The 26,635-nt window shown below is 39.1% G+C and overlaps 2 protein-coding genes across 2 annotated transcripts; one reads left to right on the forward strand and one right to left on the reverse strand.

Moving 5' to 3' along the window:
- Positions 1-47: 47 nt before the first annotated feature.
- LOC139953317 (short transient receptor potential channel 1-like) lies at positions 48-11,588 on the reverse strand. Its single transcript, XM_071952815.1, has 15 exons — positions 11,043-11,588; positions 10,731-10,849; positions 10,194-10,301; positions 9,290-9,577; positions 8,411-8,518; positions 7,844-8,031; positions 7,481-7,617; positions 6,973-7,112; positions 6,103-6,653; positions 5,202-5,397; positions 4,238-4,414; positions 4,077-4,115; positions 3,636-3,757; positions 2,450-3,062; positions 48-2,193 (listed from the first exon to the last, which is right to left on the reverse strand). The coding sequence occupies exons 1-15, from the start codon at positions 11,374-11,376 to the stop codon at positions 2,074-2,076; spliced, it is 3,240 nt and encodes a 1,079-aa protein (XP_071808916.1). The 5' UTR covers positions 11,377-11,588; the 3' UTR covers positions 48-2,073.
- A 1,251-nt stretch (positions 11,589-12,839) lies between these two features.
- On the forward strand, positions 12,840-26,621 carry LOC139953030 (nuclear factor NF-kappa-B p105 subunit-like). The gene is made up of 19 exons (XM_071952419.1): positions 12,840-13,184; positions 14,011-14,284; positions 15,590-15,688; positions 16,147-16,295; positions 16,927-17,222; positions 17,837-18,042; positions 18,770-18,908; positions 19,174-19,416; positions 19,679-19,939; positions 20,284-20,394; positions 21,231-21,381; positions 21,845-21,959; positions 22,222-22,459; positions 22,575-22,663; positions 22,801-23,145; positions 23,380-23,560; positions 23,705-23,877; positions 24,286-24,388; positions 24,516-26,621. Exons 2-19 carry the CDS (start codon positions 14,057-14,059, stop codon positions 24,677-24,679), a joined length of 3,291 nt encoding a protein of 1,096 aa, XP_071808520.1. The 5' UTR covers positions 12,840-13,184; positions 14,011-14,056; the 3' UTR covers positions 24,680-26,621.
- The last annotated feature ends 14 nt before the right edge of the window (positions 26,622-26,635 follow it).

Raw genomic sequence — 26,635 nt, forward strand, 5'->3', positions numbered from 1 at the left:
TCAGTAATTTATTTCAGTGATGTAGATTAATACAACAATACCGGTTATATCGAAAAAAAAAAAAAATATGTTATGAGGTAAGATACTTACAAATAATAAAAAGAAACCCTACACAATTCATACAGTTATAATACTCTAGAGAAAATACAGTTAGTATGTAATTAAATGCCGAGGCCTGTTGTTCACAACTACGATAAACTATGTAATCAGTTATTCTTCTATGATAAAGGGTAAAGCGATATAATTTTGTTTCCTTAGCTATGATATGCAAACATTTAGTACAACCAAGGTATACGGTTACATGGAAGAGGACAATAACGCAGACAATAAAAGTGTCAAACAAGGCCAATAATTATATACGTTTTTTAATATGAGTTGGGAAACTGAGCTTTTTTTAACTTTATTTTTTATAACAAAGACTGAAAGAGGGTGACTATGTAAAAGTTCATAATATTAAACTATTCAAGTATGATATGCCTCCATGAACAACACTGTTTTTCTCTAAAACTTTTTTTTTTTTTAATACGCATGCATGTTGTGCATAAGGAAAACAGGAGGTTGCAATGAGTGTGTATCGTGTATGATCCGAAAACCATGTTGACACCAGTGAAGGCGCTTTAGGATACCGGCAGCGCAATGTTTTGTAATATGAACACATGGAAACATCATCTTCTTTAAAGTGTGTATGTAAATTGGGTGTCTTTCTCGACGATTCGCACAATAAATTAACGATTTATAGAACATGCTGACCAATGACCCTACATATTAATTTACAACAAAACGGAAACTGAATTATGAGAACGGTAGTAACAATAATAGGCGACTTTATAAACATGTGAGATAAACGCGTAAACTGCACGGTCCGATTATTTTCGACAGAATTTCAGTATACCGTCTGTCTAGTATCAATATTTAGTAAGTATATTATTGTACAAATTATTCTGTTTTACATTGACGAAGACGCCTAATTCAAATAAACATTGTATGTAAGTAACTAATACTATAGTGTAATATGCTTTAAAATAAAATTATCCCGAACCGTGTGAAAATCCTAGTTAAAAGTCACCTGGAAGTGGTATTTTGTCAAAATAAAGCTTTTGTCACTTAAATATGTGTTTTGATGAGTGGAATATGAATAAACAATTAACTATGGTTTTACAAAATTAATTAGTTTCTACGTTATTTACAAATTTGAAAATAAGCCCGACCCGAGAGGGCGCTGTTCGTGACGGAGATCGAGGCGCGATGAATCGCATGCAGTTCCAACACACGATAGTGACGCTTGGCCAAAGCTAAAAACATGCCCTCAAAGTTGAAACAATACCTGATTGTTTTCACGTTAGGCAAATGCTCCTTTAGGTTCGTTGCGTCTTTCAGGTACCTTCTTCGACTTCCCCACTAGCTGGAAAAATTGTTGGGAAGGCGTCATGTTTTAAGAAAGACCTTTCTCTTCATGTCAAAATAGTGTATTCCGGATTCTCGAAGCACGTGACGGCTCGAAGTGTTTGCTGCACAGCGCTGGAAAAGACTTGCAAACTGACCCCATCTTTAGTTGTTTTGCTGCATCCAGCAGCAAAAACACCTGGTCGACATTGCCGGGAAAATGCAACAATTTTTGTTTTTTTCGAAACGTACAAACTCACGCCTAGGACTTGAATGTACTTGCACGTACGTGTGTTCGATGTTCGATCGAGGCAAAGTCGGCCTCGATTGACGTCACAAAAGGGGTAGGCGGAGTCACCCCCACACAACTTATAAATCGTTAAAAACAAATACTAAAAACAAATATTTTATTGTTCAGAAACATACTCTAATGTTTGAAGAAGAAAAAATTATGTTTCCAGGCAAAGGGTATTAATGGTTACATAAAATGGACGTATCAACACCACACTACACTCATTAAGTTGTTTATTTTGTGTGTTTCATATCATGCTGTATTTTGTGTGAGCGTTTCTTCTATTTTGTTTTATAAACGCTTCACAAGTCCTAAGCGTTGAGGTTTGTTACCCCCTGCTTCTATTTGTTGAGTCTCTTGCCCTGCACCCAAGTCTTTCATTTGCTCTTCGTCAACTGTTAAAGCATTTCACTCGACCCTTGCAAAACCGGTGCATCACTGTGCTGGCTTTCATCTGTTTCCCTCTTTCTTGACATTACCTCTTGCTGTTTTGTATATTTTGTTGAGTCATCGACTTCCTAAAAATACAAAAATAAAAGGTGGGTTATGTAACCAAAATGAACATGATTTCAACGAAAGTGTTTTCCTACTAAATTATGTCCCATTAAGGGTTTTAGAGTGTTCTGTTTGTTTAAGGTCCTGTTTTTGCACTTATCATTTTCCCACAGACGGCGACACACAGACTTTCGTATTCCCCTATGGAGACCCATTGTTTTCCCTTTTTGTTTTGTCGTTGGTCTTTTAAGGTACAAAAAATAGGCACACATTTCATACCTCGTTCAAAACTTCGGCAATATTTTGTTTAAGCCGTGCTACGAGACTAAACCAATCTGGCTTCGGTACAGTATCATCTTTCGTCGTTGGTGTTGGTTCTAGTGATTCGTCGAGTTCCTTCTGGTCATTGTGGGTTGTTTTTACAAGTTGGAGTCGCATTAGTTCTTGATTCAGTTTTTGTACGTCGGCAGCAAGTCTCTCGTTTTCACCCCTCATTCCGCTCAGGTCGATCTTCAAGTTGGACTTTTCGTGTTGTAGGATCTTGATGGTTTCACTAAGACTCACTGCATGTCTTTCATTCTCCAAAATCTTGGTCGAGTTGTAAACCACGATCTTTTCATAATCTGCTTGAAGAGCTTCCAACTTTGCCGCCATATCGTCTATCATTGCATCTTTCAATAGGATTACAGAGTTCTGTTCCCCGTCGACATCAACCGTGTCCTTCCCAAGATCTGTGGTATACAAAGTTATCTCACCCATCTGGCGCGTCACCTCCGCGGTATTGGCGTCCAATGGGACAAGGTCGTCAAGCTTCTTGCTAATTTCAAATGACTTCTCATTTGAAATTCCAAGAGAGTTGCCGATTTGATTGAGCCGGCTTTCAGTCATGAATCTAGGAAAAGTATTGTGTAATAAAGACGAAATTTTCTATAATTTAAAGGATAAAACGAAGTTAAATTTGTGTCCTACTTCTAAATAATGACAAATAATCTTTTGATCTGGGAAACGAACGTGGTTGCACACACACACCCACATCGGCATGTTTATGGTGCAGACCGTGGACTTCTATATTTTGTTCCCCCATTGTTTGGACATACATGTACGTCCCCATTGATTTTGTACACCAAATCTACCGAGGACTGTCCCCGGTGTGACTTTTTCCCGCATCCCTTTTGTTAATGTACTCGATTATCAATAGTAGACATGCCCCCCACACACCCCAAGAAGAGGGAGAACACATTCTTGTCCTCACAGGTACTCATTTACCCATGAGTTGAAGAAAAGCATTTGCATTTTTAATGTATTGTACATTAGTGTCAGCATAACGATTCGAACCATAGATTGATCTGACACGACACACCATCAGGATGCATGCCAAATCAGTGTAAGATTGGAGTTTGCTTTTCCAATGTCTGCATGGATAATTATCCGGACAAAATGATTGGATTTTGTTCCGTAACGTTACCTGAATGACTTGACTTCGTTCCTCATGGTTTGTAAATCTCTTGGCCGTAGACCCTCAGAGTTTAGTGCTGAGGCCGATAGATTCTCTTGTACGTACCGGCTGCAGGTGAGCTTCATAACTCGCTAATAGACGGGAAACAAATAAGAATGAACTGTCGGGTGATTGTTTCATTGTTTTGCCTTTGTTTTTGTTTAGTATCTTGTTTGTGCCTCCCTGTAGTTGGCTATTACAGCAAGATTTGACTTTACTATCATGATTGCCCCTTATCTATATCAATTTTATTCGTCTTTTTGAATCAAACGCATATCATGTTTGCTTTTTACTTGTTGTGTTTTCTGATTAAAATTAATGTTGATAGAATTTGTGGATGGATTTTGAGAACTGACTTGTTGAATATTACATGAAAATGTTTGAATAATATGAACAAAATGTCACACTCACCAGATAATCCTCGTATTCCTTCTTCGAATGCAACTCTTTCTGAAAGTGGGAAATGTTTTATAGCCAATATTCGATTATCAAATATTACAGTTCACCTCTAAGATTTGCCTGCCAGTTATGAAACATGTCAAATTTCATGGGTGCATGAAAAGATAACTTGCCTTGTTTTCCATGTTACGTTTCACACAGAAGCAAACCTCAATGATATACTTAAGAAACCGAAACACAGTCTTCAAGGAGGGAATCAAGTTAAAGGGTGGTGGGAGAGTACCAACGGGTTGCATGTAGTTTGCCCACACTGCTGCCCGGTGGAACTTCCACTCAGTGTCTGCTTGTTCCTGTAAGAAGAAGAAAAAAAGAGATAGAGTTAGATGGATAGAGATTATGGGCATAATTATGTACTTTGTTGTTAATGTGCCAAAATTTGAAAAATAGTTGTAGCTGTTGCAAACTTCTAACAGACCAAAATGACATAATGCATTAAAGGCAGTGGACACTATATTGGTAATTGTCAAAGACTAACTTTCACAGTTGGTGTATCTCAACATATGCATAAAATAACAAACCTGTGAAAATTTGAGCTCAATCGGTCATCGAAGTTGCGAGATAACAATGAAAGAAAAAACACCCTTGTCACACGAAGTTGTGTGCGTTTAGATGGTTGATTTCGAGACCTCAAGTTCTAAATCTAAGGTCTCGAAATCAAATTTGTGGAAAATTACTTCTTTCTCGAAACCTATATGACACTTCAGAGGGAGCCGTTTTTCACAATGTTTTATACCATCAACCTCTACCCATTACTCGTCACGATGAAAGGTTTTATGCTAATAATTATTTTGAGTAATTACCAATAGTGTCCACTGCCTTTAATGGTCTGGCGTTTCGACCCTAGCATATAGGGCTTAATGGTACTGAGAACGGCTTCATGCCTGTTCCAGATTTACATTTATGATGAACAATTTCCCTTTCGCTAAAACTACATTACTTCAAATCGTCATCCATACTGTTCATTTTCTTTGATTGTAAAAATCTGTAACTACTCTGTCCGCTAATATATGCATTTTGTAATGCTGTGTTAAGTTTCGGCAGTTTGGCAAATAAATGTGAATTGAATAAATGTCTTACCTCGACACCGTTGTAGGTATTGGACAGCATACCAATAAGAGCATTCAGAAGAATCAAAACAGCCACGATGTGATAACAAATGAAGAGTAAAGTAGCGACAATCTCAGCCACAGCGTGGTGACCCGGGATGACGAGAATGTCGAGTCCAATCTTCCCGAAAAGGGCCCAGTATAGGTTATACAAACTGACAAACACCCTGCATGAAAAAAACCACCAAAACCAAACATATATTTAACCCCGAGGTGACCTATTTTTTTGTCATAATTTAAAAATATATAAATGTTGTGAAAAAATAAGTCGATGTACGGTAATGCGGTGAGAATGAAAGGACAGGATTAGATCTGGATCTGGATAAATTATTCTCAACCCTCTAATTAGATCCAAACGAGAAGAGAAGATGATGTCCGGAAAACCCCAGAGAATTATTCAAGGGAAACCCATGTAGTCAAGTAGGGACTGAAAACCCCATCCACATGGTGCCCTCGGTGGGATTCGAACCGGGGTTCCACTACCTGAGGTGAAAGGCGAGGCAAGACACTACTGCACCAACCCGACCGCCAACCTAAACCACGCTGTGTGAGGGCAAGCTGCATCGAAGATAATGCAACCATGAATGCTTTGTAAGGTTGGGAGGTACCGGCCAGGCTTCTGATGGATGATACCCACGCCTACATCCGTATGGACTGTAAAGGGGAACCCTGTTTCACCCACAAGAGTAGGTGGCAACGGCACGAGAGATGTGGCATATTTTACTTTACAGTTGAAAGAGAACATGCAACGTTGAATATTATTAAAAAGCCACATCTTTTTTGATGAATTTTGTTTGTAATTTTGCCTTTCCCTGGACAACCTCGGCTCGTTATTTCAATTCAAATAAAATACAATGTAATAAACAACTTACGATGAAAACCCAGTCAGCTCTGAACATACGTCTGGGTCCCCACCTTCGCTGAGGCACTGCCTGTTAGTCGCCACCCCGGCAGAGTAAAAGGTCTGGTGCAGGCCCACGGCGAATGAAAACCAAATTATGATGAAGACTCCAAAAAACTTCAAAAAGTCATTGGTCATGGCGCCAAGGGAAATGCGGAGTGGTCCAAAGACGTCACTGACCAGAAGGAGATTTAGAAGACGCAAGAACGACACCATGATGGCAATTCCAAACAAAGCCTCTGCAACAACTTCCGGGTCGTACGGGTCCAGATCGTACGCATCCTGGAGTTTCGGAGGTAGTGGTGGTATCGGTGCGTTGGTCGAAGTGATTAGCGGCCCGCAGCCTGAAAGCACACCCATGACGGCCCTGTTCACACCAACCACCACAGTCTCATTAAGTTTCTCACGCAGACCGTTGAGGGTAAGTGCCACTTGGTCCTGTAGCTCAGAGTATGGATTGTTGACTGCTGGATTGTTGTGTGCTTGACGTTTTGAACGAGTAAATATGAAATTCTCTCCAAACTATAACAGAAAAAGATATTATCATCAGTTGCTTCAACGTACTAAGCAGCAAGTATATTAAGGAGAATCTCAATATGGATGAAACTACGGTGACAACAAGCCACGGATGTGTGTTTAAATAGCGTCCACGAAAATATCACCATTATAACAGCAAAAAAACAAACACGCCTTGACAAACCAATACAATACCCACAATACAGGCAACAACAAAACATAAAATAAACATTTGTGAACTATATATTATTAACAATACACAAATAAATACAAACACGCCCTCAAACTTACAACAATGACAAATATTGAAAGCAAGTTGACTTACGAGTATCCTGCCGTTCCACTGAAGGACGAAGATGGCTAGAAAGAGGGCGATAATTGCCATCTCGTGCAGGTTGGCGAAATCTGACAAGTACTTGGTCACTCCTTTCTTCATGCACACCTTCATATGCAACCACATCAAACCTGCAAACGGCATTCATATTGTAGGGTTAAATATCTCTCTTTGGACGTACGCAGTTTTTGAATATTACCATTTATAAGTCTCTTTTGTGTAGTGTTGGTTTAGAACAGAACACAAATTCCAGGTCACAATGATCCATAAGTACATGTAAAGGTACCACAAATGACCCATACCAGAAGCGGTGTCAATCTGAGTTGACCAGGAAAGTCTTGTTCAGTCACAATCCGAACTTTGGCTTAGTAAATTAACTTCGACCACTGGGGGTATATGAGAGACCTTAGAACACAGGTGGCAGCACCTAGAGTCCAACAAGTTCCCTTTCGATACATTAGCTGTAGTTATTTTAATTTTTTGTCTAAATGCCACTTACCTAGGATCCAGACCACTATGAGCCACCGTATTGCTGCTATGGTGGTTGGATAGTCGTATTTATCAAGAACAGAGTCGACAATCAGCATAGCTAGGAAGGTGAACCCGGAACCAGCTTTCATCAGCATCATGACATAGCTGTGTTTTGACAAGTCAAGTGTGAATCTATGAGTTTGGGTGAGCGACTATTAGACGGGACCGACACTGTGACGTAGCTCTCGAATTGCCCATATCGACCATGGTCAATCGATGCATGGTTCGATAATTATAGTAAATATCCATGTGCTCTGGTTTCTGGTAAGTCTAGTCGATGTAGTCAAGTATCTTCAAGAGGTAAATGTTGATTAAAAATTCATATACTCACGGCAGTCGAGCAAAGTTGACCACCTTCGAGAATGGGAAGAAAATGTAGAGCAGGGAGATGATTGGATATCCCAGGATGACAAAAAGTGTGAGCATGATTTGATGGAGTAAACCCTTTTCGTTCCAGCTCAGAAGATTCTGGTAGAACTGCGCAATGATCGCCTTCTGGGAATGAGGATGAGCTATGAACTGAGAAGAACAAAATGGGGGACAGCCAATTATAATAAGAACAGTCAGTCTTTGAATTAAAACAATATGTTTAAGTGAGGGCGGATTCACCGGGTGATATAATCCGCACTGACACCGAAACAAGAGAGGTACAATCTGCAGGTATTGTCAAGAGGGGATCGACGGTGGGTCACTAAAGGTAACATTTTTTGGTCCCCTGCCGTCTTTATCCGCAAGATAGGTACTGGTTTCACGGACCCAATCATTTCATTGGAAAAACGTGCAGTGACTTTAGGTTTTCATATCGGTGTTTGATTGGTCTGCTCCGATATGACTTGTCATTTTTTGCTCTTTTTTTTCTGAGAGGACAGAACAAACAGATTGGGGTCTCTTATTATACCTCTTTCTGTTGATACTTAATCGCCTCGAACATCTTGGATAGTGGATGCTGCATGCCTCTTGAGTCTCGGTACTTGTCGGTGGTGTGGTAGCGGAATAAGGCCAAAATCTTTGGAGAAATGAAATAAATTAAAACATTTTAGGTAAAGGCAAATGAAATCAAATTAATAACCACAAGCCCGAGGAAACCTGTAACAAGGGGGCCTGGAAAACCAGAAACATTGGAGTGAGAACATCACCGAGGTGAACATCAACTCTTTTTTTTGCAGTTGATGTAACTAACACAGTAGCATTGTTGTCACATAGATACCACGATGATCGATTTGGCACTGGAGTTGTTGCAATGTCCATCTAGCACACCCATTTAGCCAGCAGCTAACTCCAATGCTTTACCGATCAAGAACCTAAACAGTATCATACATTAGCAGGTTCTCCTGAAGACGAGCAGAGAAGTCTAATCGAAACGTCGATACCACTGGGCTCTTTTCAGAGCAAACACTTCCACATAAGAGATTTATTAATACACGAATTGTTCTTGCTAGTTTTCTTTTTATTTATTAATTTTATTATGATTACTTCTTATTTCCACACCATGCAAAGCTTTAACTGTATGTTGCTCGAGACGCTTCGACTAAAACCTAGTCTTGCTTTCAAGACCTTCACGTGGATTATTTCCAAGCCTCGCTACATGGCAGCATGGGCAGCACGCCATATCGCCAGCTAGCTTTGGGAAAGTAAATTTATATTCTTGTTTCGATTTCCATGATACTTAAAGACAGTCGTCAACCGGAATGAAATCAATAAGAAAAGTGCACCCTCTGTCGGGTTATCCCGTTACGAGAATAAGATATTGACGTCTTTGACCAAGACTACGACCTACCTCTTCCGTCGAGCTAGATTGCCCGAGCATCTCTCCCGCAAACACGTCAACGGATTTGGCCATCTCCTCATACTCGGCACCGAAGTCTTCCCACATCACGCTCAGGGTTCGGAGCCTAGCACTCATCTCGAAGGCGTGGCCGAAGACGTCTGTCTGAGTGTTCAAGATGTAGGCGGGCCGGGAGAGACCGCGGTAGATTTGGAGGGTTGAGGTGGCTTGGGTTAGGGTTACGTCGTCACCCAGACACAAGCTTGGTTCGATGATTGTAGCACCAAGCTCCACGAGGAGCTGTTGTACAAATAAAAATAGGAAATATTTTTAATATTATAGTTCCCTGTATTTGAAATGCTAGGAAAGGTACATCGTTGTTTTTAGGGGGAGCTAAATAATGTCAGTAATGTTGCGCCATGCGCAAGCGTTATCCGCAGCACACAAAAGTTTTCGCAATTGGCCCCAAAGGTTACGTTTACACCAAACGAATTCACTGTGTTATGTTATGTTTGATTTGCCGTTTTTCCACACGAATCCCCCCGATTTGGGGTTTACAGGACTTCGGTACAGAAAATTATAGGGGACTTCGTTGCTTAAAACGCAATGACTTTTTTAGTGAGGCTTGTTTATTTTAAAAACAACAGCAAACAAAAGCCCTTTATCAAAAAGACAAGTGTTAAATCTGGTCAACTGCAGGTTATCCTGAATTTGTGTTCTGGGTTACTTTCAAGACTGTTTATACTCTGCCTATCCATTCCACTAAGTCATCCATTCTTCTAGAAGAATACTCATCGACGAGCCGGGCTGCGGCAGGCAGGTTCAAGTCTCCTCTTTTGTTAACGTAGAAACGGAGCTTGCCACCTAATAGCTGAAACTATAATGGACTGTGTGTGGACATTAGTTTGTTTCGTACCTGCACTGCGTTAAAGTTGTTACGTTGAGCAGCGAGAAGGAGAGGTGTGACGGTTGGGTGGAAGTCATCGTTATCACACTTTGCTTTGAGGTTCGACTGGCGAAGATCCTGTTAGAGAAGATGCACATGAACTTAAATTCTTCAAAACATTGTCTCTACATTTTAAAACAGTTCTGAGTCGGAATTGATCCATATTCTAGTTTTCTTGTAGACCCTGACCCGGATTCTGGTTTCCTTGTGGGCCCTGATGACCCGGATTCCGGTTTCCCTGAGCTTGACCTTGATCCCGGTTTCCTTGTGGGCCCTGACCCGGATTTCGGTTTCCCTGCTCCTGATCTGGATTCCGGTTTTCTTGTGGGCCCTGACCCGGATTACGGTTTCCCTGAGCCTGACCTGGATTCCGGTTTTCCTGTGAGCCTGACGAAAGGGACCGATCTTTATACCACCACCAATGCAATGCCCCTTTTGTCGAGTTGCCCGTAAACGTGTGTATAATAGCCCAAAATGGGGTGTGCTTTTGGGCGTGGCAGGTTTTACCTTACGCCTTCGTAGATATCGACATATTGCTTCCACTGAATCCACAAAGTCTGCTTCAATTGCACGTATGAGGGCGTCACCTAGTGGTAGGTCATACTTCAGCAACGAGTTGATCACATCTGTTACAACAACGCAAACATTATTAGCTTGTTACAAATTTGTTAGTGATAAACCGGCCTATTGGATTATGCAAGTTTAAGACATCATTCGCACCAGTTTAGTATTTGTTACACTTTATTTATTATAAACTCTAATCCAAGTTAGAGAAGGTGAAAGGGCAACTACGATATGGAAAATTGATTCTTACTGTACCCATAAATCCATCTGTGATAGCATCAGCGTATAGCGTCAATCCTTCTTCGTTTCTCCAATCCCGTAACCATCCGAGGTCCTCCCACTCCGCCAATAGTGCGTCAAGTTTCGGCCCGTTCCCGGTCTGGGCCAAGGCCCGCACCACATCATACCGTCTGTTCTCTTCATGGTGCGGCGTAGATTTCCCGTTTGGCATCAGAGCACCATCTTCCCCATCGTACTCGGTATAAATCTCATTCGGATGCAAGCCATTTTGGTCTGCATCGTGGGCTAGATTTCCGTTTGTTCGATGTCCATTTTCAAACCCGTTCATCTCATAAGCTTCGTTTTCCATTTTGTTTACTCTGATAGTTTACCAAGAATAATCAGAAGTGAAAACAGCATAGCTGATAAAAATGCACTTGCTGCCTCGATAGTACCGTACGTACAAGATAGTACCAAACTTCCATTCGAATAAACGTTTTTCCCCAAAAAAGAGTTTAACTGAGAACACGATACATTGCTAGTGTCAACTCAAAAGGCCATGTACCAGTTAACCTCCGTCTCGGAAACGCCCTATTAGGTGACTGTTGTGATTTCAACGATCCTATAATGTGTCGCTATCCTCTGGCACGCCTCCTTCCCCCTATTCCAACTATTACCCTTCTTCTGGCTGGAGCAAGCCATGCATAAACACTATATGCAGATATTCAATGTACATTAAGAATGTCCTTTCTGGAATGAAGAATCCGATCAGCAAATCGCTGCTTTGTAATTCAGACGGCTAGTATATAATTATACCCGACTCCTCGTACTGTTGTTAAAGGATCAAGTGTCAAGTAGTATTCAATGGGGGACAACGTAACCCCGACCATAATGGGGACCATGCGTAACCCTGGCATGGGGGTCGGAAGGGGGGTAAGGGGGAGACTCATCGTACTGTTGTTAAAGGATCAAGTGTCAGATAGTATTATGGGGGTGGGGGGGGGGGCACGTATGCGTGCGCATGGGGTTTTAACCCTGGCATGGGATCACGTATCCCTGGCATGGGGGACGGAAGGGGGTAAAGGGGGAAATATTTCGCGATTTTAGTACAGACTCAATTTAGATATGTGATGCAAATTGAAAGAGCATTCTAAACCATGTAAAATTCAGCATTTGAAACAGAAACCTGACGACCACTCGAGCAAGCTATAGTCGAAACGTTGAGACCAATTCAGAACTGACTCCGCGGAGGTACAGTTAATTACGATCCTATAGTACTAGTAGTCCAGTCTATTTTCTATACCATCTGCCCTGGTAATAGTTAAAAAGCAGGACAGTTCTTTTTAGAACTGAGAAGTCTCCCGATCTCCGATTATCTACTCCGCGGCAGTAGAATAAAGCATGATAAAGCAAGACAGTTCTCTAAGAACAACTACCTGGCAAGTAGATAGGCCACACATTTGGTGTTACCGCAAACCAAATATACACAGAAACAATGCAGTTACATTTTCAGAGCAATTCCAATCATGAATGCGTAACACCCCACCCCCCCCCCCCCTTATTTTCTGTGGTGTTGGTAATAAAACATAAAAAACACGATGAGCAAGCTTGTGTCCGACACGAAGCAAGGTAATTAGGTAAATCCCCATTAGGTATTTGAAACACTACTACAAAAGGTTGTCGTAATCACTGGTCCCTAATAAGAACGCCATCTCTTTTCAAGTAGTAGAACAGAACGCCAGCGTTGTGGGCAAACCCCATACCTCTGAGCATGCTCAGTGCAATCCTGGGTTTTTCCCGGAACTAAAAATAGATTCTGCAATTGCAACATCACACGACGCGCGCTACACGACAACAACTGAAACCAGAAACAATAAGGAAAAACCCAGAAATTCATGTGTTGTGTAAACCACAGTCGATGAAGACTTACTTTCCTGCAGCTTGTAGAAACCCCACTCTGCAAATTCACGACTTGACCAGGCAACATTAAAAAGCTCACGATAACAACAATTCCAAGAGTGAAAAAACAACACGATTTCAGTCACACTGGAATTGTACACACACAGCAGCACATAATATAGAATAGATCATCGATCTGTTTTTGTGTTTGGTCGGGTTTCGTTCGTATTGCTATTGGCCTCTCAAGAAGACTGACCGTAGAAGACTGCGAACCGGAAGGTAAGGACCGACTGTATACATGTAGCAACTAGCAATAGCATGTGTGGTGTAGAAGCATAGAGCAATGCTCTATGATTTATGAATGTATGATGTGTGAAGTGACTGTTTATTTGCATTTATAATAATAACAACAGAACATCTCTAAAAAAATTTGTATATATATAATATACTAGTTATATAAATTAAGTTTAATAACAAGATTTATTAAGAATATCAAAGTCTTTATCTGTTAGTGTTATTAATAATTAAATTATATTTTTAGCGAATCTACCAATCAAAGGACGTACCAAGCATGCCAAGGCGCTAAGTACATTATACAAACTTTCAAAAAGATAGGTTCATGCACCAGATGCATTCTGAGACCCAGTTATGCAGCATCTTACTTATAACTCTGTTATAAATAAGGGTTTGTGCTATGGCGCATACAGCAGCCAGAGTCGGGAACACCGGGGCACCAACTTCTCCTTTCGATATGTGCTCTGGGTTCTTATGCGTTCACAATCACAGCACATGGGACCAACGGCTTTATACGTCCCATCGGAAGGACGAAGCAATGGTTAAGTGTTTTGCTTAATAACCTTATAAGGACATAAGTATCACGGCTGGGGATTCGAACCCAAACTCTGCTGATCAGAAACACCAGAGTTTGAATTCTGTGCTACTAAATTCGGTGCTTCACAGTCAGCAGGAGGGTTACTAGCAGTGGGACTATCTTCAATTAAAGCACTAGAAAAGAACAAGAGCAAAAAAGGTTAAAATTTCTGGGTTTTTTTTTTAATAAAATATTAACAGAGACTTGTTTTGTTTTGTCCCAATGCCAATTCAGAATTGTGACACTGCAACTTGTCACACTTGAAGCACCAACTTAAAAGATGTCGGACGAGGAGAGGTCTGATTCCCTGCAGTCAGTTGAGATCCCAACTGATATGTTACAGCAGGCATTTTTAAACAATAACGGAGCATCAAACCAATCCTCGGAAATGAATTTATCTGTTCTGCCAACTGACCTTCATCAACTTGAGGTCATGACAGGAATGAGTCAACAGACGCTAAATGACCTCTCTGCTCCCAAACTCCGCATCATAGAGCAACCCAAACAGGTATTTTGAACAAAAGTCATTTATTCATTGAGATTTTGAATAATCTTTCAATTATTTTCAGACTTCTGGTTATCAACAATAATCAAAGGATATGACTTTCCTTTCAGTCAGGGATTGTACACTTGAAAACTTTTAGACAATCTTTTAAAAGCATAAGCCCTAGTAGGCCTACAACAGATTTTGTTGTGCCTTTCGCATACAGTAACAGGCCTCTAGGCCTACATATATAATTCAATTTACCTCATTATTGACAGAAATTCATTTTGGCCTTTACATGAAATTTACAAAAATTACATCAAGTTAGTTTTTACCATAATGGACTGCAATTTACGTACACGACTGGTATGGAATTTCATCTTTGAGAGGACAAGGCCATTTTCATTGTAAAGAACAAGAGGCACCTCGATTGGCATTGAAAATCTCATGAGAAAGAAAGGGGCATCAAGGCCAACACCAATATCCTCTCCATGGCATGGCCTTAGTGTAGTTCCAGGCCTGACACAATAACAACCAACAAAAGAAATAAATGGATTGATAGTAATAATAATGTAAGCTCATGGGTGAGTGGGTTAAACGCAGGGTTTCCAAGTTTCGTTGAGAAACATGATGTTCTAGGTTTGGTTTGGTTTAGACAGAGTTACCTCACCCTCTGTCAATGTCTGTCTTTGTTCGTGTATGGCCTTGAATTATTTGCATTGAATGAAACATCCTACTTTTGTGTAGTTCAATCAGGAAAAGGAACCGATAGTTATATATTCATAATGCCTGATTCTGAGCTAATTGTATATTGATAACCAATTACAGCGTTAGAGAAGGAACTGTCGGATTCCAAACAAATTGGGAGTTTATTACAAAGGTGACTGCAGTATGTTCTGACGAGGCCCTTACTGTAACCCCTCATGGTCTACTTCACAGTGTTCGGTTTGGTCTACATACAATGTAACTCTTTACTTTAAGGTTGAGTTTAGGAACCTGGGGATTTCAGAACATGTACACATAGGGGTATCAAAATAATGTGAAACCTTTGTGTTAAAGGTAGGGTCAAACATGCAGATTGGTTTTTGTCAATGTAATGCTGATTTAGGGCCAAAAGAAAGATACAATTAATCAGACTCAAAATTTTGTGGAGAAAAATTGTCCACAAACCATAGGCTTATTTAGCTGGTTGTTGTGCTTAAAGCAGGATTGGACCCTGTGGTAATGCATCATTAAGTGTATTTATCAACCAAATTGTATTGCAAAACAAAAAGCCTACATGTAGCCACTTTGTTGAAAAATGATTCTTTATTTTGACCACTCATATAGCGTGGCTTTCGATTCCGTTACGACTGCGAAGGGCCATCACATGGTGGTCTCCCGGGTCAACATAGCCAGAGAGGAAAGAAGACCTTCCCATCAGTTGAGGTGAGAACCGGGGAAGTCCAAACAACTTCAAATGGGGTATTGTTCCAACCAACTTCAAATGGGGTATTGTTCCAACCAACCACAGTTTGAAACTTTCAGTATGAGTGGAAATTTGGGGGAAAGGGTTCTCTAAAGCATTAAGATGAAACAGGTTTCAGAATTTCAAATAATATCAAACCTTAAAGATAGAGATAAAACAAAATATTGATTGAGGCATCCTCCCAAAAGTTGTTATCAACTAAAACAATTGGTTTATACTGCTGATGTCTGACTCGTATTCCTTGATTCAAATATTCTCCTCAAGCTTCATTCTAATTGGAAAAACATAAATGTTTCTAGTCTATTAACATTTTTTAAGAAAGTGATGCTCATGCTATTATCATTATTTTTTACAAATCAAGCAAAATACAATAATTTGTAAGAATTAAAAGCTAACTGTTTAATTGTGTGTGTGGTAGATACTTAACTATACTGGACCAGCAAGAATTGTTGTTTCCTTGGTAACCAGTGAAGATGTACCTAAACCCCATGCACATAGCATCGTTGGCAAACACTGCACTGATGGATCATGCACTGTGCAGGTCGGACCTACAGACATGACTGCAAGGTATGTTAGCCTAGAATTATATTGAGGACATAGCCTCCGTTTGCCCAGGTCTTTGTCTTGAAGCTCCTTCAACAGTTTCTTATATTTTCTTAGATTTACCAATAAGGTGTCTTTTCGAATTAAAGACAGTGGACACTATTGGTAATTGTCAAAGACCAGTCTTCTCACTTGGTGTATCTCAACACATGCATAAAATAATAAACCAGTGAAAATTTGAGCTCATCAATCGGTCATCGAACTTGCGAGATAATAACGAAAGAAAATGACACCCTTGTCACATGAAGTTGTATGCGTTTAGATGGTTGATTTCGAGACCTCGAGTTCTAAATCTGAGGTCTCGAAATCAAATTCGTGGAAAATTACTTCTTTCTCAAAAACTATGGCACTTCAGAGAGAGCTGTTTCTCACAATGTTTTATACCATCAACCTCTCCCCATTACTCGTCCCCAAGAAAGGTTTTATGCTAATAATTATTTTGAGTAATCACCAATAGTGCCCACTGCCTTTATAAATGGCAATGCCCCTTCAAAAAACCCAAGAAGCTTCCTCAGGTGTTAAATTGTCTGGCACTAGCTTCTCCCTAATCTCTAACAAAGTTTCAATCCTTAATTAGAGATGTTTTTTATTCCAGCTTTCCAAACCTTGGCATCCTTCATGTAACTCGCAAGAATGTTGAGAGGGTCTTGAAAGATCGTCTTCGTGAACAGCAGAAGCTTTATAGGACTTTTCTTGGTGATAAGGGATTCGTACCTGGAGCACAGCATCTGCTTGAGACTGAGCCAGCCCTTGCCAAGAAAGCCAAGGAAATGGCCAAGGAGATGGATCTGTCTAAGGTGTGCTTGTGTTTTCAAGCCTACCTTCCAGACAGTCAGGGACATTACACGCGTCCTCTGGCTCCTGTCACATCACTACCCATCTTTGACAGCAGTAAGCTTACAGTTTCATTGTAGTTTAATCAATGTGACTATCATTTCCAATGATATGTGTCCACCAAACTTTTCTATTCTCTAACACACTCTTCACCTCATGTACAGAAATAAGAAATCCCCCCCCCCCCGGACAAATATGTAAATAACTCCTAACACCATAATGAAGACAACAAATGTTTTTTTGGTTTTTTTTTTTTTTTTGGGGGGGGGGTAGGTACACCATGCCACATATCAAGCACCCAATGTGACTTTATGTGTACATGAAGTTCACCCTAATTTGCTAAAGAATACTTTGTGCTGAAATTCAGCTGTTTACTAAAGTTGTTTCTTCTGAAAGGAAGTTATAGCACACAAATTTTAAGACTGAGTTGGCTATTACACCACTGGTTGAATTTTGCAACCACAGCAACTCATGAGATATTATTTCCAATGATCCTACTACACCCCCCCCCATAAAAAAAAATTCAAATTGTTTATGTATAGATTACTTAGTGTAGATAGTTAAAGGGCACAACAAGTGGTTCTCTCTACCATATGGCCTAAATAAATTCAGAATTGATGCAGACAAGGTTTATCAGCCTAACTGGTTTTTCTCAACCCTCCCTTAACCAGAGGCCCCTGGTGCAACAACTTTAAAAATCTGCCGTATGGACAAGAGCTCAGGATGTGTGACAGGGAATGACGAGGTATATCTGCTTTGTGATAAAGTTCAAAAGGACGACATTTATGTGAGGTTTTTTGAGATGAACCCAAGCGGAAGTGGGGACACAATTTGGGAAGCATATGCAGACTTTGGGCCCACAGATGTCCACAGACAGGTAGGTAATAATGAAAAAATTGAGCTTTTAAAGCAATGCCTCTAATAGGTCACAACCTAATCACTTTTTATAAACACTAATTCGACCCAAATCCAATTGCATTCTTTGTTTGATTTTGTGGACTCACTGAGAGATAAACTAGTGAACTGATTTTGCTTCACACTGATTAGTGTCAGTCATACTGTCAGGTTAAGTGTTTAGTTTTTATACAGTGTTGGGGGTTTGTCAGGAGTGAAGTTAGAAGGATCTATTGTAAACACTCGAGGGAGTCTTGAGTGTTCAGATTGTCTACTTCGTCAATTAAAGATTATAACAACTTCGTTGGTAAAATGCTCTGCACCTGTCACACATAACCCAAACTTACCCTTTCATCCCTTTCAAACAGGAAGTTCAAATAATTTTATGCGAAGTTAATTGTCCCTACAACACTACAGCAAAGTTAGTGGAGAATGTTCGTAATGTTTCTTTGTCATCAGCTGTAAACTTAAGCTCTGTCAAGCATCAGGTTCTATTTCTGGGTTCCATACTTAACTTGACATTATTGCATCGGAATAAACAATAGCCATGTGTATCGGGAAAATGGCATTAATTTCACCATGACTTTTTCAATTCAGAATTATTTATCTTGTGATAACCCAAATCCTCAGTTTTTGTTTTGCACCAAACACTTGTCTAGTTATAATTGCAATTTTATACTTAAATTGTTTTCCAATTGATTCTCTGGCAGTTTGCGATTGTTTTCAAGACACCCAAATATAAAGACTGCTACATAAGCAAACAAGCACATGTTCAAGTTCAACTTCAGAGGCGATCGGATAAGGAAGTGAGCGAACCTAAACCATTCACCTATCACCCTCAGATTACCGGTAAGCAACAGGATCAGAAATTACATCATAGAAATACAGCCCAAGGGGGAAATGCCCGAAAAATCCCTCCAAACAGATTTGAAAACAAAATGTGAAACCAACTTGTGCAGAGGGTTTTATATATTATTGTTATTAATTTGTTTTGATCTTTCATCGTTTAAGATTTTTGTTGACATGAACCTAAGGGAACCAGCAGTTGCCACTGACTGGGTGAATCTGTTGAAATAAAAAATTGATAAATAAATTGAAATTAATTTTCTTGCAGACAAAGAGTGTATCATGAGAAAGAGGAGGAAGGACCTGCCATTATTCCAGGAACATTTCTTGGGAGGAAGTGGAGGCAAGGGGGGAGGTTACGGAGGGTCAGGAGGGGGAAGCGGAGGTGGATCAGGGTACCCATTCTCTCCAGAACGACCACTTAATATGAATTTCACTGGTGGGCGTGGAGGGGGATCAAATAACAGTTTCCAGGCACCGGCAACAACACAACAAAACATTGCACAAAGAAGTAAGTCGATCCTAAAAAGTCCCTTCTTGATGTAACACAGTGGGCTATGTTTATATGCTGACTAATGTATCACTTGTTTCTTTGCACAACACACTAAAAGTAAAGCAGGTGACATGCACAGGAGATGATCAAAGTCATTGCATGATTGGTTGGTAAACCACTTGGCTGCGAAGAAGTTCCTTCAAATAATTCATGTTGGTAAGTAATCTGACGACAGAAGACTTGGCATTTACGTTGGGACTTGTTTCTTTTTATCCTTTAGATCAACATCATCAGATTGTCATGCAGCAAATCCAGCAACAACAACAACAACAGCAGCAGCAGCAGCAGCAACAGCAACAGCAAAATCACCAGGGTGCGGGCTTCCAGAGCCGTGGTATAAGCTTTGAAAAGGATCAAGACGTGAAGATTACCCGCGAGACTGAAGTGGTGCAGGACACACAACCAGCCGTTCTACCTACAGTCACTCTTATTGGGGAGAGAGAGATTGATAGCGATCTTGAAGTAGATTCTCAAATACTTGGTATGTGTCTGGGATTTATTTTGAATTACAGTTTTTAGAGAAAGGGTCTTTCCAGCATTGTTCAACTGTGGGGCACTCTGGAACCAAATAGAATCCAGTACAATTATAATCAAGACCTGTAAAAGGGAAGGAGTATATCCTGTCATGGTTGGTTCTGCATCACCTTGGAAATCATTACACAGTGCTTTGCAAATGGGTCTAATCATTTTAATTCTAGCTCTGCATACCTGCTACACAAATATTTAGCGCTTGAGATGCCTGTCCGGTGTTTGTGTGATAAAACTCTATAAAGAACTATTTTGTGATCAAAATACATTGTTTCATTGTTTGCCTCCTGAAAACAGAGGATGCAACAAAAGGCCCTGTCAGGCGATTTGAATCCTGTGTGCAGAGTGGAGTTGGAGTTAGCACTTTTGAACCAGCAAAAAGTGCCAGAGATATTTCTGTGCAGACTGGTAAGTAGAACAATGACTTATGTCTGGAATACATGTTTCAGTTGTTAACTTGTAAGAGGTAATTTTGAAGAAAAAAAAAGGTCACAGATTTACAAATAACTTACAGCAGGCAATGGTGAAAGACTTCTCTTGAAATATTATTCCATGAAATGCTTTACTTTTTGAGAAAACAGCAAAACAATATAAATTCTCGTTAATGAGAATTACGGATTTATTTTAAACACATGTCATGACACGGCGAAACGCGTGGAAACAAGGGTGGGTTTTTCCGTTGTTTTCTCCCGACTCCGATGACCGATTGAGCCTAAAGTTTCACAGGTTTGTTATTTGATATAGAAGTTGTGGTACACAAAGTGTGGGCTTTGAACAACACTGTTTACCGAAAGGGTCCAATGGCTTTAATGAAGAAAAAATGTATACTATGTCAAGATAATTACCTAGCACCAATACCTATTACCAACAAAACAAAGTGAACAAATTAAACACTGTTTCTCAGTCCGTCCAGGTATTTTCATTTCTCAAATTTAATTACACTTAGTTGATATATTATTTACAATTATAGTTATTGGGTGAACGATAATGACAAAGACAAGTTTAGTAAAACATGTTTTGAACCTTCAACCCCCAGATTAAATTTGCTGGCGCTATACCAACTGAGCTATCTAGCCCTTAATTGGCAGTCTTCTTATTTTATCAATATCTTTGTACTGAGACCATGCCAGTCAGAAATAATTTAACCTAAAACCTCTGTGGTTTGAACCAGGGATAAACAATTTGAGTGACATCCTATCCTAATGACTTAAAGATAATCAATGTTTTAATTGATATTATCCCAGATGATATTCCATTGGATTATGAATCCCTCGCTTGGCGTCTTGCTGAGCGTACATCTCGTGCATTGCGTGACTTTGCAATCACTGCTGATATGAAGATGCTGTTAGCGGTCCAGAGGCACCTGACTGCTGTGGAGGATGAGAATGGTGACACGTAAGTTGCTTTCATTGGTTTGGGGAAGCTCTACGTTTTGTTGGTGTGCTGTTTTCAAGACCCTGTTTATTTATTTCTACCCCACTTTTCCCCCTCTTTACTTGCCTGATTTCAGACTGTTTGATCCACCCAAACCACATTCATTTTCAAGTCATCCTTGGTTTATTTATTTTCTGTTTTTATGTATATTTTAATTCCAGTGTATTTTAGAAACGATTTATTTGTGCAAAGTGATATTTTTAATATGTTGTTGCTGTTTTAGTTTCTACGGTTCATGTATGTTTTTGTGCTATTTTTAATCACTGTATTTTAAGTGTGCAAATCGAGAAAGTGATGTTCATGCGGGGCATGATGAATAAAGAATTGAATTTAATTGAAATTTAATTGAATTGAATTCACAAAAAAACACTTTTTAAAATGATACTCTCCAAATTGTTTTATTTCATATTTTGTTCCATCATAGACCTCTTCATCTGGCAATTATCCACAAGAAATACGACGTTGCTTTGGGACTCTTAAACGTCATTATCAGCATTCCTCATCAGAAGATCATTAATCATCACAACAAACTTCATCAGGTAAGAAAATAATGCTGCAAATCCGGAATGTTTCATAAGACAGCCAGAAAAAAAGGTTGAGTAAGCTACGATGTAAATGTTTTAACCACATTATAATCATACTGCAGGCTGGCATAGTTTATCTACCATTCAACATGTTCAATACCATCTTGATTTGGTGTCGGCCAGAAAGAGCCGAGGATTACAAGATTTAACAATGGAAACTATGACCTGGCCCCCTCAGAAACTGAACTCCATTTTGTTTTGATTTGTTATTCCCTAGACACCCCTGCATGTTGCTGTAATCACAGAACAGCCTGACATTGTAGAGTTACTTCTCCGTTGTGGAGCTGATCCAAACATCATGGATCATAACGGGAGTATGCCTATCCACCTAGCTGCTCATAATCGTCTTAGTGATATAACAGAGGTCTTAGTCCAAGGGGTGGAACCACTTCCTGGAAAGTCCAACGCTTCTATTGATCCAATCCCTACTGAAATCAACCTCAAGAATCTTGATGGTAATATAAAGTTAATATCTTTTTTGCTTTAAACCTCATAATAAAGTTCTTGCTGGATGTATTAACAACGATTATGATAAATTTGACATCAATTATTTTGTTCTCTATTTTTTAGGCTTCACTGCAGCACACATTTCAGTTCAGATCTCTGATTTGAAGAACCTCAAAGTTTTGGTGAAAAACGGAGCTGATATTAATGTTCAGGTAGGTGCAATTAATGTATAGTTTGATCCTACTTTTTCGAGTATAACCTTAAACCTCAGTAAGTTTTCCAATACTAAATTGATAATTTTGTAAGTTGAGTTGTCCTAAATACCATTCTATAACTACTCATTGTCCAGGATGGTAAAAGTGGTCGCACCACCCTCCATTATGCCGTGGAGCAGGCAAACTTCTCACTGCTTGGATACCTGATTGCTGATGCAGATGCAGACATTCACATTCAGACGTTTGCTGGTGATACCCCACTTCATCTTGCCTGCAGCCTTGATTACGTTGCTGTTGCTGCAGTTCTGGTTAGTGCTGGAGCAGAACCAAGCATTGAGAACTTTGACACCTCTTCCAACGAGATGGCTGGGGAGACTGGTGTAATATCTGATGAAGGACATGTGGAGATATTTGAAGACGAGTACAATAATGAGATACTTAGTGGCAAGACATCGTTGGATCTGGCATGCTCTGAGAGGGTAAGGACTCTTTCCACATTCTCAGAAATGTCAAAACTTATTTCGTCTACATATTGTATTATTGTTAATACAATACAATGCCATTATCTTTATTAGATCCCAAAAGGTAATTCAAATCCCTGCATACAGTAAAAACATTGACACATTAAAAACATTTAAATACAGACAATGGCTAGGATGAATAAATTTGTTGAAATTTTCACAGATTTCTTGTCTTTTTTAAATGTACCACAGATGTTGAAAATTTTGAATGGTGAGGACTACATATCCAGTTCAGTGTCAGAATCCACACCTAGATTTGAAGAGAGTTTGGTATCAGCTGTTTCTGGTTCCTACACCTCTAAGACCAATATGTCTGATTCCTACACCTCTACTGCAAATAAATCAAGCACTAGCCTCCGCTTCACTCCCACAGGTAGGTTGGCAGTTCCAAGATTTATCTCATTATGTTCACCACAGTAGTCACAAATCTGGTTCTACTGAATGATCCTTTATCTTCATTATGTTGAATCAAACTGTTACTTCAAATTGTTTTAAAATTTATTTTTCCTCTAATTAGGAGATTTGAATCGCCTGGATTCCTTAACTCGTCAGAAATTATCGTCGCTCCTGGATGAGATTAAACCCCACAGGGATTGGTTGTCTCTTGCAGACCACTTGGGCCTTGGCAACATGATTAACCAATTAAAGCAGTTTGATAGCCCCACAAGTATACTGCTTGACCAGTATGAGGTAAGTTAGCTGGTAGACAATTAATGGCATAATGCACTATGGATGCCACTATTGCTCAAAACACTCATGTACATGTAGTTCATGCAAACATTCCACCATTAGCAATCATCACACCTGCGCACGAGTTATATAAACTTTTTGAACTGATAGTAAGTAAAATTTGTAATCTTTAACATGTTGAAAGCAAATCTAACACTACAAAGCCAGCAACTTGGTTGCAGTTTGGTCTAAATAGATGTTATACGCGGCTGAAGAGAATGCACCATTGTTCTTCAGTATGTTCCCTGCACCACTTCTACCTTGATGCGTAGTATTTTTGAGTGAACTAATAATGATGACATTTTAATAGTGGAAACAATTTCCTATTGTAACTTATTATATTTGTTTAATACTTGTGTGGATTTATAGGCCATGGATGGAACTATCACGGAGCTCACCTCAGTTCTCAAAGGTCTAAATCGTGAAGACGCTATTAACGTCATTGCAGAAATAAGGAAGCCGATGAAAAAAGGTAGGATTTTTGTAAAAGGAATTATTTACCTGAATTTTTTACCAGGTTTTTCTGCTCGCACCTAAGCCCTTTCAACTCATTTCATTGTAATCTAATTCTTTTTATTTGTTACTTTTTTTTTCTATAGCTGCTCATCCCTTACCCAAAGATTTGGATTGTACAACTCAAAACGATTCCGGTCTGGCATCCTCCCTTCAATCCATGCAGATTACAGGAGATTCTGGTTTGTCATCCCGTGGATTTATGAAGAATCAGTTCAACCAGTCAGATGCCAGGAATATTGAAGTTTAGCTATTTTGGTGTTAAGAAATAAATTTGATGCAAAAATAGGTGGTGTTTTGTTTCCCCAAAAGACTGTATAGTTGTACATAGTGCTTCATAAATGCCTTGTTGTGGAGTTTTTTAAAGTGAGATATTCTACTTTGTATTATCGGTTTAAATCTTAAAGTATTATGTAGTTGAAGAACTTGAAACGTCCTAATTTCTAACTAGGTGTTTAAGATAACTGTTTTTGTTATCATAAAATAACTGTGGAAAACATAGCAAAACGCTGGAAGATTAGAATGATTTTGGGGAATATTTTCCTTGTGTAATAGGTTTTTTTTTTCTGAAGATACATTTTTTTTCAGAATTTTGTCTGCAACGTATAACATAACAATTTTCGGCTTAACTGTCGTCAGGACATTGTCTGTTATGTTTGTAAATGTAAATGTTTGTCGCTTTATTGTCATTGCATCAGTGAAACAAAAGGGAGCACTACTTTGTCAGTGCAGGGATCTTTTTATTGTACCAGCTTTGTAAAGCCTTGTAAGCCATAAAGAAATGTTTCTAAAATACTTGTTTTTCGATCTATTTGATAGTCGTCAAGAATGATTTGAACAGAACATATTTTTAGGAACTGCTTGTTTTAATTTTTTGGACAGTTCACTTTAAAGCAGAAACATGGTGATAGTTAGTTCATTGTTAAGTAAAGGAGATGGCTGTGATGGGAATTGCATTGATGAAAGCCATAATAGGCCCAATGCTGTTTATCAACCTGTACGTTTTATGAACAATGTGTAGCCTCCAAACACACTTTAGTTTAAATCATATTAGTTTGGATTTGTGTACATCACTACCTATGAAAGAGTCTTGGACAAGCTGTGCAAAATGCTACATCTTGTGTTTAAGAACATCATTATTGCTTTGTATCACATTAAAATAGGAAGTGATTGGTCTCTTGTGTCTCTAGATTGCCAATGTAATGGTGAGATTGACAATGTAATGTCGCATGAGTTCCAATTTAGCATCCATTGTGGTTCGAATATATATTTTTTTACATTTAAAGGCAGTGGACACTATTGGTAATTGTCGAAGACTAGCTTACACAGTTGGTGTATCTCAACATATGCATAAAATAACAAACCTGTGAAAATTTGAGCTCAATTGGACATCACACTTGCAAGATAGTAATAAAAGAAAAAAAACACCCCTGTCACACGAAGTTGTGTGCATTTAGATGGTTGATTTCGAGACCTCAAGTTCTAAATCTGGGATCTCGAAATCAAATTCGTGGAAAATTACTTCTTTCTCAAAAATTAAGGCACTTCAGAGGAAGCCGTTTCTCACAATGTTTTATACTATCAACCTCTCCCCATTACTCGTCACCAAGTAAGGGTTTATGCTAATAATTATTTTGAGTAATTACCAATAGTGTCCACTGCCTTTAAAATTCCATCTTGATTGTGTTTCCCGAAGTACATGTATAACTTCAAACAATATGGGAATCAGTACGTTTTCAATAGTGTTGTGTTTTGTGGATATTTGATTAGTGTGTTGTGTTTGTTAGTTTCCAGAACTGATGATGGAACGAATTTCTCAATTTGTTCCTATAAAAATTACCTATGCTGTTCTCGAAATGTTTTTTGATTCATTTTATTGTATTATTAAATTTTCTAAAAAAGAAAGGTTTATGTTAAAATTATACTAATACACTGTAGCCTACTGTGTTTTGGTATGTCTATCATTTGGTTATAGTAGTTTGTCTATGTGAAAACTGGTAAAAGCACTCATAATGCGGTAAATATGACGTAATATAAAACTAGTTTCATTGGCAACAGTAAAGAGCACAAAAGAAAAGTATGCTAAAAATTCAGACTAAAATAAGTATTATTAACTTGTATTATTGATTTGATGAAATAAAATGTACCGTACTTGGAGTATGTTCAGCGGTTTTAATCAAGTGTTAAAGGAACACGTTGCCTTGGA

The sequence above is a fragment of the Asterias amurensis genome, chromosome 21, assembly GCF_032118995.1.
Source record: "Asterias amurensis chromosome 21, ASM3211899v1".
NCBI lineage: Eukaryota > Metazoa > Echinodermata > Asteroidea > Forcipulatida > Asteriidae > Asterias > Asterias amurensis.